The sequence below is a fragment of the Polistes canadensis genome, unplaced genomic scaffold (assembly GCF_001313835.1).
Source record: "Polistes canadensis isolate GaletaPanama2010 unplaced genomic scaffold, ASM131383v1 scaffold_12, whole genome shotgun sequence".
Classification (NCBI taxonomy): Eukaryota; Metazoa; Arthropoda; class Insecta; order Hymenoptera; family Vespidae; genus Polistes; species Polistes canadensis.
Genome location: NW_014569559.1, coordinates 133,522 through 147,721, shown reverse-complemented (window position 1 = coordinate 147,721; position 14,200 = coordinate 133,522). Strand labels below are relative to the sequence as shown.

Below are 14,200 nucleotides of genomic sequence, written 5' to 3'. Positions count from 1 at the left end.
AATCATTTTATCGATGAAATGAAAAATTGTGATGTATCGCTTCATTCATTTATCGGCTTAAATTTTATGCAAACGTTCAATTTTGCATTCTGCTTATTACCAATCCCCCGACATTTTTAATCTTAATTTGACGTTAAACAGTAAACAACGATCGTGTTACCATTGACGTTCGCATGTTGTATTAGTCAATTTTATTCGTTACCTTTATGCAACGTTATAGAAAATGTCGATTTCAACCTTTCCAACGATTTAGAATTCTATTGTTCGGTAAATGCATTTGCTTCCTGCATAAAAGAGGTAAAAAATGAGGATGCACTTCTGCGTGCATTTTACCAAGTTCTACATTGACATTGTAAATTAATGAACTGCGGAAAGAGAGAGAGAGAGAGAGAAAAAGAAGCTCCATTTTTTATCATTTATCGACATTTCCGCTTCCTTTCGAAAGAAAGAGCGGATTTTTAACGTCAGCTACGATTTTACGTTGTACCTAGATATCTATCTACGTTTGTGCGTATATCTATATATAGCTCGAAACTACGGTTAAAATATATTCTGTTTGCTCGATCGATTCGTTCGAGCGCACAGAATACATTTTGCGCAGCGCAACGCGTATCAAAACAACGAGCGAGCAAAACTAAGAGAGAACTACAATCCAAAGTTTTCCTTTTTTTATATGCACGTACTGATATTTCACGGGCGATAGCTTACGATCGCTGTCATCGCAAATAGACTAAAATACTTGTCAATGTCGTAGTTTCGACGATCAAACGCGTTTAAACTTTCAACGACAACTGGAAATGTATAATTTAGTCATGTTAATGGTGTATCGAGCGAATTGTAAGCAGCCAAGATAGGATCTCTTTCTCTCTCCCTCTCTCTCGTGCGCGCGCACGTTTGCTTCTATGTGTCGGTATAGGTGCATACTCAAGTGGGGAGAGCCTTTAACTTCTGTAGCCGCGTACTGTAACTGAGACATGGTCCCCCAGGGGCTACCGACCGAGATTTACGAAGGCAGTTTCCCTCTATCGTTCGTGCAGTCCTACCCCTACATAACTCATACATAAAGAAAAACACGGAGGAGTATTCTTCGATGTGCTCGCAAGGCTACTACAAAGATTCTTCACCGCCTTTCGCAAACGCGCTTCGCTAAAAAGCATTCGGTGGCATTTGATTTTCCTTCCGAGTTCGCCTTCCATAGGGATGAACGAGAAAATGTCGACAATTTACCAACACACCATTGCCAAGAAATAGTTTCGTTGTGTAGTCATCGCAGTAACCGAGAGACCCGAGTCTCCTTGAGAACATTCTTTTCGCATTCTTTATCGATATCATAAAAGCTCGTTTAATGACGAAGCGATCTTGCACGAAGAATGTAAGAGAAGAGGAAAGACAAAACTCTAACGTTTTCTTTTTACATTACGATCACGGTTAATTACTAAAGTTTATAAAACATTGATCAAAACACGAGCTATTGTTATACTTTTCTCATTAACACCTAGCGGCAGGTACAATGTCCAAATATTTTTCATAAAATATCTACACGCTTTTAAATATTTTTAGCGCCATGCAGTTGAAAGCTCGTAAAGGTTTAAATAAATATGCGTCTGTTGTTTCATAACGAACCTATGGGAAAAGTAGAGCAAAATTTCGCGAAATATGATGAAAGTATCGTAGATACATATTCGTATTTCGTACGAGTTGGTCATTCATTTCTGAAAATTCACATTTTCAAATATTCCCTAGTTCGTTACATACCTATTTTGTACAATATATCTCTCGTCGATATATTCGAACCGTTATCGTACTTAAAGTTTTAATTTTCCCTACAAAGACGCAATTTCAAAGAACGAGATTCGGATTTCATTCCATGGGGCTTTCTACGACAATGGAAGAAAACCAATTGAATTTTTGATGATAACCGTAGAGCACGTATTACAGATTGCACCGGCATGTCCCAAAGTACCCCGGCTTTCTCTCTCTCTCTCTTTCTCTCTCTCTCTCTYTCTCTCTCTCTCTCTCTCTCTCTCTCTCTCTCTCTCTCTCTATCTCCTTCTCTCTCTCTCTCTGGCTAACACTCTTCGATATCCAACTCTAGCTGCACGCTTGATTGCGACTCAATACCAGCTTTTCACTCGTCCTGATATGAACTCATATACCTTCCTATCTGACTGCACGTTCTAGCAACAATGGTACATTACGACCGTTTAATCGACGATAAATCATTGTACGATAACCGTGACCGTTGCGGTTACGTTTCAAGAAATTCGCATGTTTTATTCCGATTATCTGCTTCGGCTTTGGAAATCCATTATTTATATCGGATAGGCGAATACACGTACATCGATGACCATCGAGTACGTTTATTTAACGATCACAATTATTTCGACGTCAGTCGAGAAAGCATCTTTATGAGAAATAATCAAAGGGAGATAGCGATATTGTAGAGTAACGCTTTATATCGATTAAAAGCAAAGATACATACATAATTTGGGATTAGCATCAGAATTGGTATCCGATCAGCGAATGCGATTTCAACTAAATGCATATAGGCACTTTCCTAATACGTGGCTAATAATACCACTCTATAAAGGCTCAGTGTGAATCGTTTACGATAAGCTTTTACGCGCAGCCTGAATATACGATAAGGTCGTTCGTGCGCAAACTTTGCGTACGGATTTCACGGATCGTCGCTGTTTTAAGGATTATCGCGAGAGTACAAGGAATAATTTTAACCACGATCGAAAGGAATATATTCCTTACAGGGGGAGATTTACCATAAGTAAACGATAATGGGGGAAAAATAGTACGAGTTGCGCGAGTACGTTTGCCGAAAAATAACGCATAGACGTCGCAAAAGTGGTACAGGTGCTAGCTACCCATTCACTTATCTTTGCGTGTACATGCATTAAAATACACGTGGCTCTATGTGTATACGAGCCTCCTATGTAGGTATAGATATATGTATATTGCGTAGCAAATGGCCAACGCCAACCAACCGACTAGCAGCAGCAGCAGCAGCAGCAACAACAACAACAACACAACAGCAGTAACAGCAGCAGCAGCAGGGATGTCGGTGGCACCACCACCACCAACCGGAGGGAAACTCCATAAAGACTGATTTACGCGTTGGATTTATGAAGACCGTTCGGTTTTCTGGCCAGTATTTCACCGATGCCAAGCTTTTTTCGCATGTGGAACTTTCGGTTTCTTTCTTTTTTCAGGCAGTCGGTCCCTTTTTTCTCTCAACCATGTTACCCCTATCCTCTAACTCTTCGCTTCCATTTCGCTGTCCTCCAAAAAGGCGCGACGGTCGATGCACTCGATTCGATCGTAACAATGCACCAAGTACGGAAACGCGCATCTACCTATTCGGTTATATAGGCTATGTATGGGCTACGTAGATACATAAAATGTATCACCGTTACGTTTTATCGCTTCGTTAGCGTTACGAACTTTCATTGCGCACTGGCGAAACTTCATCTTCGGAAAAGTGGTGCTAAAGCTACACTACGGTAGGGATATTTGCGATGCCGACAAGAGTCGAGAAAGCACTAGCAGAGTGGCTTGCCGGAAAAAGCAAGCTCCGTAATTCGGGTGATTTTTTGAAAGCGATGCATCATCCGACGTTGATCGAATCGATTTTTGATTATTCGCACATGCTAGACGATAGTATTAAACGAATATATGTACCGGAGAAAGGGTGGATGGTGGGTCAGCCGTAAGTGAAACGTATCGAGGTTTAAGTAGCCGTGGAATGCTTCACCGTTAAGTCGAAAGTAACCGCACTGCCGGCTCCAACTAACTCTCTCTTGCCGCAACTCTTACTTACTTGCTGCTATAACTCACTTAGACCGAATCGTTCGGCGCGGAGCTTCTCTTTCTCCTTAGTAAGTACGAGAAAAGACATTGAAAATAAAAGAGACGTTTGCGAGAACGTACGTTCTCTTATAATAACTACTATTCGCCTCTTAATTTGAGGAAGTGTAAAACTCGGGACTCGGACGCAGCTCAGCCGCGCGCTCCGAAAGTATTTAATCTTCTTGGCTATGTGCTTATAATTGAGAATTTCCAACTCGAATAGTACTCCTCTTGGTTTTACTTTGGAAAAAAGTAGTAGAAAACGGAAGTAGAAATAAACGATGGAGAAGCTTACGGTGGATTACACGAAGAACTTGCTTCTTCTGCTGCGAATTCCGTTATTTTGTCTTATTTTGAGCGAACAAAGTGTACATATGCGAATAATTACTAGGAAGGTAGAGCAAAAGAATAGGTGTAAGAGTAAATTAAACTCTCGCCGCTTGGAATAAGCTTTTCATCGGTCTGTTCTCCCTTTGAAATAACGAAGAAATATCAGGAAAAGATTGACTTTCCGAAGCGAGTCGCGCCACTCTTTCGAGACAAAGAGAAGAAGTGGTGCTCGCGAGAACGACTACGCCGGCGTACTAGACGAAAGGGTTCCTCGAGCTTAACGGGGGCTCTCTATGTTTTACGAGGAAAGCGTAGAATATTTTAGGCGGTCTCGTTGGTCCCTCTACGGCTACGGGGGTAGTAGAAGAAAGAGACAAGGGAAGAGAGAGAAAGGGATGGCTTTCACAAAGCTGTAGGATTTAACTCTCCAGTTCGGAGGGTGGACCGTAACACTTCTAAGCAAGGGTGTCCAAATGCTTCGTACGGGAAGCGTTCCGAGAACCTTGATAGCGGGTGGCTCCAATCGAAAAGAGCTAATGAAAAGGAGAGAGAACGGTAGGACGGATAAAGGAAAGGATTGACTGGTACAGGCGAGGAGTAGATGGGGCTTTTCGTGTCTGGGTCGCATGAACAAAAACAGGGTGTCAGGACAGAGTGCTCGCTCGGCTCGGACAAAGGAATACCTTTCGAAACCCTAGACAAAAGGTTAATCTTTCTTTTTTACAAACTTTACTCCACTCTTTCGCAAAACTCGGTTGGAAAAGTGCTGTTACGAATTAAGAACGCGAAGATTAAATAGCGTAGCGACAATCGGTAGAAGAGCTATTTGAAGAAAATTCGTGCCGATGGTACGAGGGCGATTTTCAGTCAAGCACGCCACCAAAGTCGTTTCCTACGAGTATATTAGACTTTTTAATACAAATTCCTGGGTCTTACGTATATTAATTCCTACCTGGCCGCGTAATCAAAGGTTGCGCTCTCCTCGAATCACCTTCCTTTTCGTTCGACTAAATTTGCGCGCTAATAAAAATCGATCGATACTCGGACTCGCAACGGGTGTTTTAACCGAACAACTGCGCGGACAATTCTTTTATTATTTCGCTCGCGGACCGTAATTTTTGGAAAAAGCATTATTCTCCAATCGCTAAACTAATTTCCCGCTATTATTCGATTTGCGCGAATACTTCGAATATGCGGATCGGCCAGACAAATACGACTCGTGAGACGATAAATTCGCGAATATCGATCGTCGCGATAGCACCTAAATAGCGACTCTATTCTCTCGTTTATCGCCCAAACTACCTCCCTCTCCTCTTTCCCCTAATGACCGGCATTTCGATTCTTCTTAACGAGCGCAGACGTAGTTACGCTTTTCTCGATGACTCGAGCTATTTCTGGCTGGCTGGCTTTGTCCGACCGACTCGATACGCGTCCGCAAAATGACCGGTTTTGCGATCGCGGTCTCCTCCAACCTTAGCAAAATTGTCCGACGAGAAAAGGGATAACGTTAATTAGGTACTTTACTTAATGTCCCTTAATTGGTTGATCGTTCGAGGTTCTTGTTTCGACCTCTACACGGGCCTTCTTCTCTCTGCTGAAAATTCAACTAAAATCGCTCGAACATATAAAAGAAAGCTTTTCGGATTTAAATGATAAATTTTGTTCCAGTTAAACCCGTCGGCTCCGTTAATTCTTGCAGTCGAATACTTCGTATTTCGATACTTTTCTTCTCTGGAGGAACATTACTTCTTCTTTTTTTTTTCGTTATGTCATTCGTAGAATTAGCAACGCGCGAGTGTTCTCTTATGCAGCTTTTTTCCTTTGGGATTAATCGAACGAATAACAAGGACGACCTTTTTCAAATGTACGAGTATTGGAATCAATTGACCGTCTGCAGTAGTAGGTCGTACCTATAAACGTTCGAAATAAACTGAAAGGAATAACCCGTCAAAAGGTGACATCTTCTCAATCCCGCTAATTTAGTTAGCCATTTAGTTTGCTCGAATGCAAAATTATCGTTTTTCTCGAAACCTTTCTTTCTCGTATCCGTGTTTGTAGTCGCATTAGAAATTCCTTACGGAATTCGACGACACCGAACGCGAAGATCATTGTCTTAACGTTTCCTCTTCTCTCCTTGTACATTTTTCGGCACAGACAAATCCAGAGGGACGATAGGTTCCAAGAATTAACGCGAGCAACGATATATAGGTCGCGGCGTTTTCACCTAATTGCTGCAGAAATTGCCATCGCTAGGAACATCGTCGTTGCTTCTTAGCGGCTTGACTCTAGGCTTATTTTAAATGTGACGTGAAATCTACTTAATCGTCTTGCGAGAAGCAATTAGAAGGATTTCTTTACTTTTCTCCCTCTCTTTCTCGTTTATTTTTTTCCTTCTTTTGTATTCTTGTCTGCTTATCTTTGGTGAATTATCGGACCGTATCATTTTTGATCCGCCTTCCGAGAGTTTAACGTTAAATCCTTAAGTCTCGACATCGAGCCGTGTCTATTTTGGAGGGGAGCCAAGGATGATCCGCAATTTGGTGGCATTATCGTCGTTAAAAGAATATACCCGGTTCCTCTATGAAAATCTTGTCGTATTCGATATCGCTGCGATAAGGACATCTCGATTGGAGTAGGCGGATAGAGCCTCGAAATAAAGCCGTTCACCTTTCCTCCGGCAATCGTTCGGGTTGATCGGGAGTGCCCCTGCGAGTCGAGGGTGATTTCGAGCATGAAAGAAATGGTATCTGTTCCGTAACAAGCTGGCGGTTTCGCTCGTGCCGGTAAATGTACCCACTCGAAAACGCTGGAGTAGGTACAAGTAATGCCCGAAGTTAGAAATTAGTAGTGTTTCCGGCCGTTTAAAAGATAAAAGCAAACTTTTCCCATTAATGCTCCTAGGGCTGAACGTGGTACAAGAAGGAGGAGGGGCTGTGAAGGACGAGGTAACACCACGACGGCACTATTCGACTCAATTGCGATCCTTCAGCCACCGCCACTCTTCTTCCCCCATCGCGCGACGCGGTCGCATGTAATTATTTCTAAACTTTTCGGTTCTCGGACTTGCATTCGCTCGCGCCTAAATAATCATTTCCAATTGTTTTGACGATAAAATAATGGAAAAATTCCTCCCTTATCAAGCGGCGAAACGACCAAAGTAGGACAAAAGATCGAGCACGGATATCCATTATAAAACGACGACGATGGGTGCAATTTATTAGCTCTACGATTTGCAAGCAAAACGTTATAATGGCTATTTTTGGCAATTTCCATCCATTGACGTGGCGGCGTGCGTTCAACGACGATCGACACGACTATACTCCTGTCATCATCGACTGCATCAGGATTCTCAAGCCATTTGAAAGGGAAATCGCTTTTCCGAGGAAAAATCTGGCGCGGCTTCTAGGAAAATGCCGATTATATTCGGCCGGCATAAATGTACCGCTATCGTAAACGTCCTCGTTCTAGCGCCTAGGGAAATCATGCCGGCGATCGTTGGAAAAATCACTCACGTTTAATCCAACCGATGTAGATTACATTTGGAAATTTGACGTTTCGTTACGAACGCAAAAAATAAAGGAAGAAGCTTGCATATCGATTGTCCGAGCACGTTCCAATCTCCCGCGTTATTTTATTAGACTTTCGATTCTTTCCAAGACTGCCCCCCCCCCTCTTCCGGGTAACTAGAGATTCGCGCGATTAGGGTAACAGCTCCAAATTTAGTCCTGTAATTTGGAATTTATGACGAGCCTTATTAAGTTGGATGTGGGAACAAGTAGTATTTTAGCAGAATCGTATGCACGAATATAAAATTTAATAGAAAAAATTTTTACGACGCGTACATCGTAAAAATTCTTTTACGATAAGAGCTCGGCGTTGTCCGCGTATTTCGAAAGAGGCACGTACGCCAAGTTCAAACACGAGAAAGAAATATAAGTTGCCGAACCACAAAGCTGAAAGAACTAATATATCCGGCAGACAGAAATAAAATTATTCGTCTGGAAGGATATTATCGATATTCCAGCAAAGCGAGACGAGCATTAAGAAGATATAGACTAGAAGGAAAAATGAAACTCCTCTCTCTCTCTCTCTCTCTCTTCCTAGAAAGTAGATTGCATAATATTCAAATGAACCAATATCGTCTGTTTTTCTTTTTCCGAAATTAATTTCGTTCGATATAACTCGACAAAGTTGTCTCTTCTCGCTCAGCGCCGTTATCTGATCTCGCCGCGTCAATAACATTTACGAAATGAAAAATGTTCTTCTCCGCGAGAGCTTAAAACTACGTTGAAAGTAATTTTTTTTGTTGAAAAGCGACTTTCGCATCGGCCTACGCGCTATCGATTAATATAATGGACAAAGTTTCGAATACGCGATCGAGTTTTCCTTTTCTTTTTTTCTTTCTAATATTTTATATTCGACTTCGATATAACAGAGTGATTTCAGAAGCGACGTTAGACGTTTGCCAAAGAGCCTCTTTTGGTTTTGGTTCGTTCGGTCTACGCGGATCACAGGGTTGACTGTTTGAGCTTGTTAAATATAATCAAAACCGAGATCTCCATTTCCATCGCATCGAGCGCTTTGCGTCGCGGCGTCTTTTCAATAACCGTTCAATTTATTCTCCCTCATTTTAGCATGGTATTGTAAGAATGAAAGTTGGAGAAAGATGGATGTTTAAACGACGAGGAGGAGGATGCGTGGAAGGTGAATCGGAAGAATAATAAACGAAATTGCAGGAAATTATAAAGGACGGCGCAACCGGAGTGACACTCACTTTTCACAGTGACTTTATTAAAATGCTCTACTTCGAGACGGCGCTACACGGGCAACGGTACGATATTAAATTGGCAGGATATTAAAATGTACCTCGAAAAAGAGGACGAGTTCTCCGACTTTTCTGATACAATCGTTTCCATAACATCCAGCAGCAGCAGCCTGTTGTGCACTAAGCTAAATACAATATATGAAGCTATCGAAATCGACGAATATCCTCTTAATCCGTGCATACATTTCTATGGGTTTTTTTTCGTTTCGCATTGAAGAAAAATGAAGAAACAAAGGAAGGACTTTGGAACGTTCTGAAGTAGTAACGCTCAGACTGTGGTCAAACGCGATGCGAGAATAGTAGGCGGCGGCGGCGCGCATTGAGACGAGCAGTATTGTTCGAGGAGAAACAAAGGATTGGTCCGTACTCGGACGATTATTCGCCATTTACCGAAGCAACTTGTGAAAAAGCAACGCTAAGGAATACTCGTGGTAAAAAAAAAAAAATGTATGAGGGTATAAAGTACGTGCAGGGATAAGCAGTAGTCGGTCTCTTTTTCTTTCTCCTTTTCTCTTGGAGAGTCGAGATAAAAGGCGTTAAACGGAAAATGTGAACCTAAAGCCGGGCGGCCGCCATCGCTTGGGAGAAAGAATCCGATGGAACGGTGATAAAAATGAAAGAAGAAGAGGATGGATGCTAGTGAAGCTGAATCGGTAGGTAGCCTCGAGGATGAAAGAGAAAAGAATAAGAGTCGTCGTACGCGCGCTTACGTTTACGTTTTTTCGCGGTTAACCTTTGTGGCATTTTAATTAATCTTCCACCGTGGTCCGAGGGTTGAATATAAAAAGATAATGAGAGCGCAAGCTAGAGAACTTATTCATTTTTCTAGTAGGTAATACTTATTACATTAAATATCATTTCTAGCGTTAGGGAAAAGTAATAGAGGTCGCACGGGTTTTCTAGTACGTTGGAGAGTATTAAAGGAATCTTTCATATTTCCATGAGCATCATATGGAAAAACAATTTACCGGGAAGCACTTGGCGGCGTATTACTCTAGGAAGCTAGAAACGCAATACGGAACGCAATACGGAACGCAATACGGAACGCAATACGGAACGCAATACGGAACGCAATACGGAACGCAATACGGAACGCAATACGAAACGTGTCGGTAACTCGTAGGAGAGTTTCTCCTTGGAGAGACGGTCTCTTGTTCATCTCGCTGGACGTTCGGATCGTGAAAATAAAGAACGGAATATCGGAATTCGGCTTGGCTCGATGCCACGGCGCTTCGTCCTACCGACATCGTCTTTTCCTCGTCGGAGCGCGGGCCCTTTCTCGCCTTGTCGACAAAATCATTGAATCATTAAATCATTATCGAATAAAACGCTAAATAGTTTCCTTCTTGGAAGCCGAAGGAACGTCTTAATACCTTTAATCGAGCGAAAAAGCCGATCGCGGTAGTCCTCGGCTCATTGAATCTTTCGTATACATCGACGACTCGAGCTCGGACACGTTTCCTTTCCCCTGCACAACTTGCACATTTCTAATAACGGTTACTACGGCCAATTCTCATTTGCGTCCGACCTTATCGCTTTCCAATATTACGTCAATAATTTCCAGTTTGCCTCTTCCTAATGGCCCTGGCCACGAATAAAAAGCAACTCTCGTGTTGGTATTCGTTTCTCCCGCCGTTTCAGTATCGCGAGGAATATTTTTCAATTATCCTACGGGGCCTTGAAGAGAGTTCACGAAGCAACCATGGGGAAAAGAATCGTTATTATTGTAATCTAGCCTGGAGAATTCGATTAGAAAAGCGAGTATCGAAAGCGAATCCTTCGACGATGGCGAAACTCTATTCGGTCCTAGCGCGTAACGGCACGTTGCCTCCGTTCCGCCCCTCCTCTTTCCCACCCTTCCCCTTAGCCGTGTCCATGCTTGCTCCTAAGGCTTGTTTCTGCCTTCGAGATTAGGAGCCTTTAAATCAGCCGTGGAAATGTAGGGATGGGTAGTATACCCGTTCTTGCTTCCTCTCCGTATTCCTGCATTTGCTGCACGTACAAGCGAGAAGGAGGGAGGAGAATAATCTAGTCGACCAACGGCGCGTGGAATTAAGGAAGTCTGCGGTCTTTCCAAAATCTCGAGCAACCATCTAACCAGCTCCTCCGCACTATTGGACTTCCGCCTTTCGAATAGATATCACTAAAAAAGCTTCCTCTTAATTGGCCGCTATGCATTCGAACGGGACTTCGTTTGATCGTCCGGAAATATGATTCCTCGTTTATTAATGTCCAAAATTCATTCCCCTATTACTATGTTTCGTGGGCGTATTTCTTTCGGATCGTTAGATCGTAAAAAGTCAAAAGTCAAAAGTAGAGAGAGAGAGAGAGAGAGAGAGATTGAAATATCATTCCACGTAACGTCACAGAGATCTGTTGATCCGAGGCTTTACCGCGAAAATTCTTCTCAACGCGTTTTATCGTAGCGGATAAAAGGAGTGGCTTGCGTATGCTACCAACCAACCACCTACGCGTTTCGTCTACATCGGAATGAAAGAAGAAGATCGAAGTAATAATTTTGACCTCTCTCCCATTCATTCTTTGGTCCATATAGTGCGAACGATGGGATTCGATAACACCCTGCAGAAGAATACCAAATCTCGGGGCGCTCTCTCCCACCCTCCCTCTCTTTTTCTTTACCCTCGCTCAATTTCCCGCTATGCAATTTTTTATCCAAATATTTTCGTCTCCACGAGCACGCGTTACCGTATCGTTCTTCCCTATTTTTACAAAACGCTTTGTTCAAAATGTTCGGCTAAAGTGCTTTCGAGGTGAGTATATCGGAATAGAAAGAATCCATTGGCACGATCCCAACGTCCTTCTTCGTCTTACGAAAAATTACAGAAATTACCGAGAGAAAACTTTTCGTTTCGTTTTCAATCGTTTTTATTCTTTTCTCGAAATTACCTTTAGTGATATATTTTTTCTAAGAGCATAGCATAGATTCTTCTGTTCAGCTTGAAAAATGTCGTATCTTTTGTCTCCTTTCTTTTTTTCCAAAATTTACATTTTCTTTCTCTCTTTGTTCAATCCCAATAGAAGCGTTCGCGTTTAATCCATTTGACAAAAGAGCCGAGCCGAGCCGCCCCCCCCCCCCCCCCGACTTACCAGTTAGAGATGGGACAAAGCCGGGAGATCGCGATAAATCTTTCGTCGACGTGGAAGATCGCAACTTCGTATTTGGAGAAAAGAAAGTCTTGAAATAATGCGAAAGAACTACCGTATCCGGATGAAAGAAGCGCAATCGGCATATTTACTCGATTATTCCAAAATATTATATCTACCTAATATATATCAATAGAGATGGGTTGGTATTATTACTCGGCTGTTTGTAACTCGAGAGGAAGACGTTTCAGTTGCAAGGGAAACACCTTCCGACGTTCGATAAATAGACTTCTCGATAATGATCCCTCAAGATCGCGAGTTCTCTTGGAAAGACCACGTATGATCCTGCATATGTGCTAGCGTGCATGTCATGTTTCTGCTGTACATTCCATTCCGCATATCCGACACACATCCACATAACTTTGGATTTACGTGGTTCTCTCCCTTCAAATTCCAAACTCCGACGTTCTCATCCCTTTTCCTTAGCTAAGTATCTACGTATTTCCCTCGTAGATGTACGAGTACATGCCGTATGTGTATGGTACAACGTATTCCATAATGTTTGCATTACGTTTGCACGCTCGCGATCGTCCACGAAGAATGTGTATTTTCTCCTTCGGCAGAACGTACGCGCATCTCTTCGAGGAATTTCGTTCGGGAACGTAAACAAAATGCAACCGCTTGTTTGAGGTAGGAAACAATAATAATTTGCGAAGAAAAAGAAGAAAAAGAAGAAGAAGAAGAAGAAGAAGAAACAAGTCTAACCGACATTACTTACGGGTATAGTATATCGTTATAAAGATGGAACCTTGGTTAACGTAGCAACCGGCGTATCGTCAAATTTCTCCCAAAGAGCCTCGAGGCTTTTAGAAAATGCGAGCTTCAATTTTCTAACATTAGATCGCGTAGATTAGATCGCTACGAGTATTCTCTCCTTTGATTTCTCCGACGGCGGCTTTCGGGTACGTGTAAATTTGTATTCAGCATTCAGGAATTAATTAATTACGTCAAGTATCATCTCTCCTCTGCTGGCATATCCGTTGCTGGATCCGCTACTGGCATTTACATGTGTATAATCCAAAACCAATATCTGAACGCAATGTTACGTTATGATAAGTATGCATGCGCCATATCGCGAGGATTATCTTCTACCGTGTTCGATACTAACGTGTCTTTGTGCTTGTTCTGTTTTAGGTAAGGATCTAAATTTCGCCAGTAATAATGCCGGTGAGTGTCACATCTAACGTTTTTATTTAGATAATCTAACTCGTTAATTAAGTAGACAAAAGCCAAGCCGGCTCTAATTTCACGTCGAAGTAACCCACCGCACAAATCAGGTTTTTATCCAAGATAAAAATAGAATAGAAGACGGGCAAAGAAGAGATATTATTTGGAAAAAGCCTTCTCCGGTGGCGCGTAAAGATGGTCTTTCACGAGGAGCCATCGTTTCTGGAAAGCTAGACTCGCTGGATAGGGCAAAAGTCGAATAAGAGAACTGGATAGTACGGAGAGGGGTTTACTCGAGAAACGGGATGTACCGAGATAAGGACGGCAAATTGCAGGCAATCTTGCTGATTAGGCTCCACAGTAGTAATCCTGAAAGTCTCCTTGGTAGAAGCATCTATATACTGTTCTCTTCCTACCTTCGAACGCGTATTAGGCGAAGAAAAGCGAACGCGATCGGGTGGTAGTAGCAGCAACAGCAGCTGCACCACCAGCTGCACCACCAGCTGCACCACCTCTGCACCAGCCCAGTCCTGTGCTATCTAAAAGACTAGAAAGAAGGAAGGAAGAGCTGAATATCGAAGAAAAAGAGTCTATTACGTGCAAGCCGATCGACGATACGTCTCTTCCTCTCCTGATTCGTGGATTCAGCTAGACGACTTTTGCAGAAAATTCTGCCAGCAATTTTCAGTCGACAAACGTTCCTCTCCTAGATGGAATTTTATCGTCCGTCGAAACCAGTACGACCATTTACGAGTTATAACAAGTTCGTCATTTCGCTGCTGCTACTTCGTTAATGAACTTCCTTGCTCGAGGACGATCGAATTATCCCAAGGAAAAATTATTTATCGGTTTTAA

At 42.4% G+C, this 14,200-nt stretch overlaps 1 protein-coding gene across 2 annotated transcripts in view; it reads left to right on the top strand.

Moving 5' to 3' along the window:
* LOC106793193 (agrin-like) overlaps nt 1–14,200 on the top strand; it is a 154,200-nt gene that overhangs the window by 45,526 nt on the left and 94,474 nt on the right. The window contains exon 4 of one of the 2 annotated variants that reach the window (XM_014759909.1): nt 13,313–13,345. The exons of the other annotated variant lie outside the window; for it this stretch is intronic. Within the exon in view, the coding sequence (XP_014615395.1) occupies nt 13,313–13,345 (33 nt within the window). The remainder of the gene's footprint in view (nt 1–13,312; nt 13,346–14,200) is intronic. 2 annotated transcript variants of the gene reach the window in all.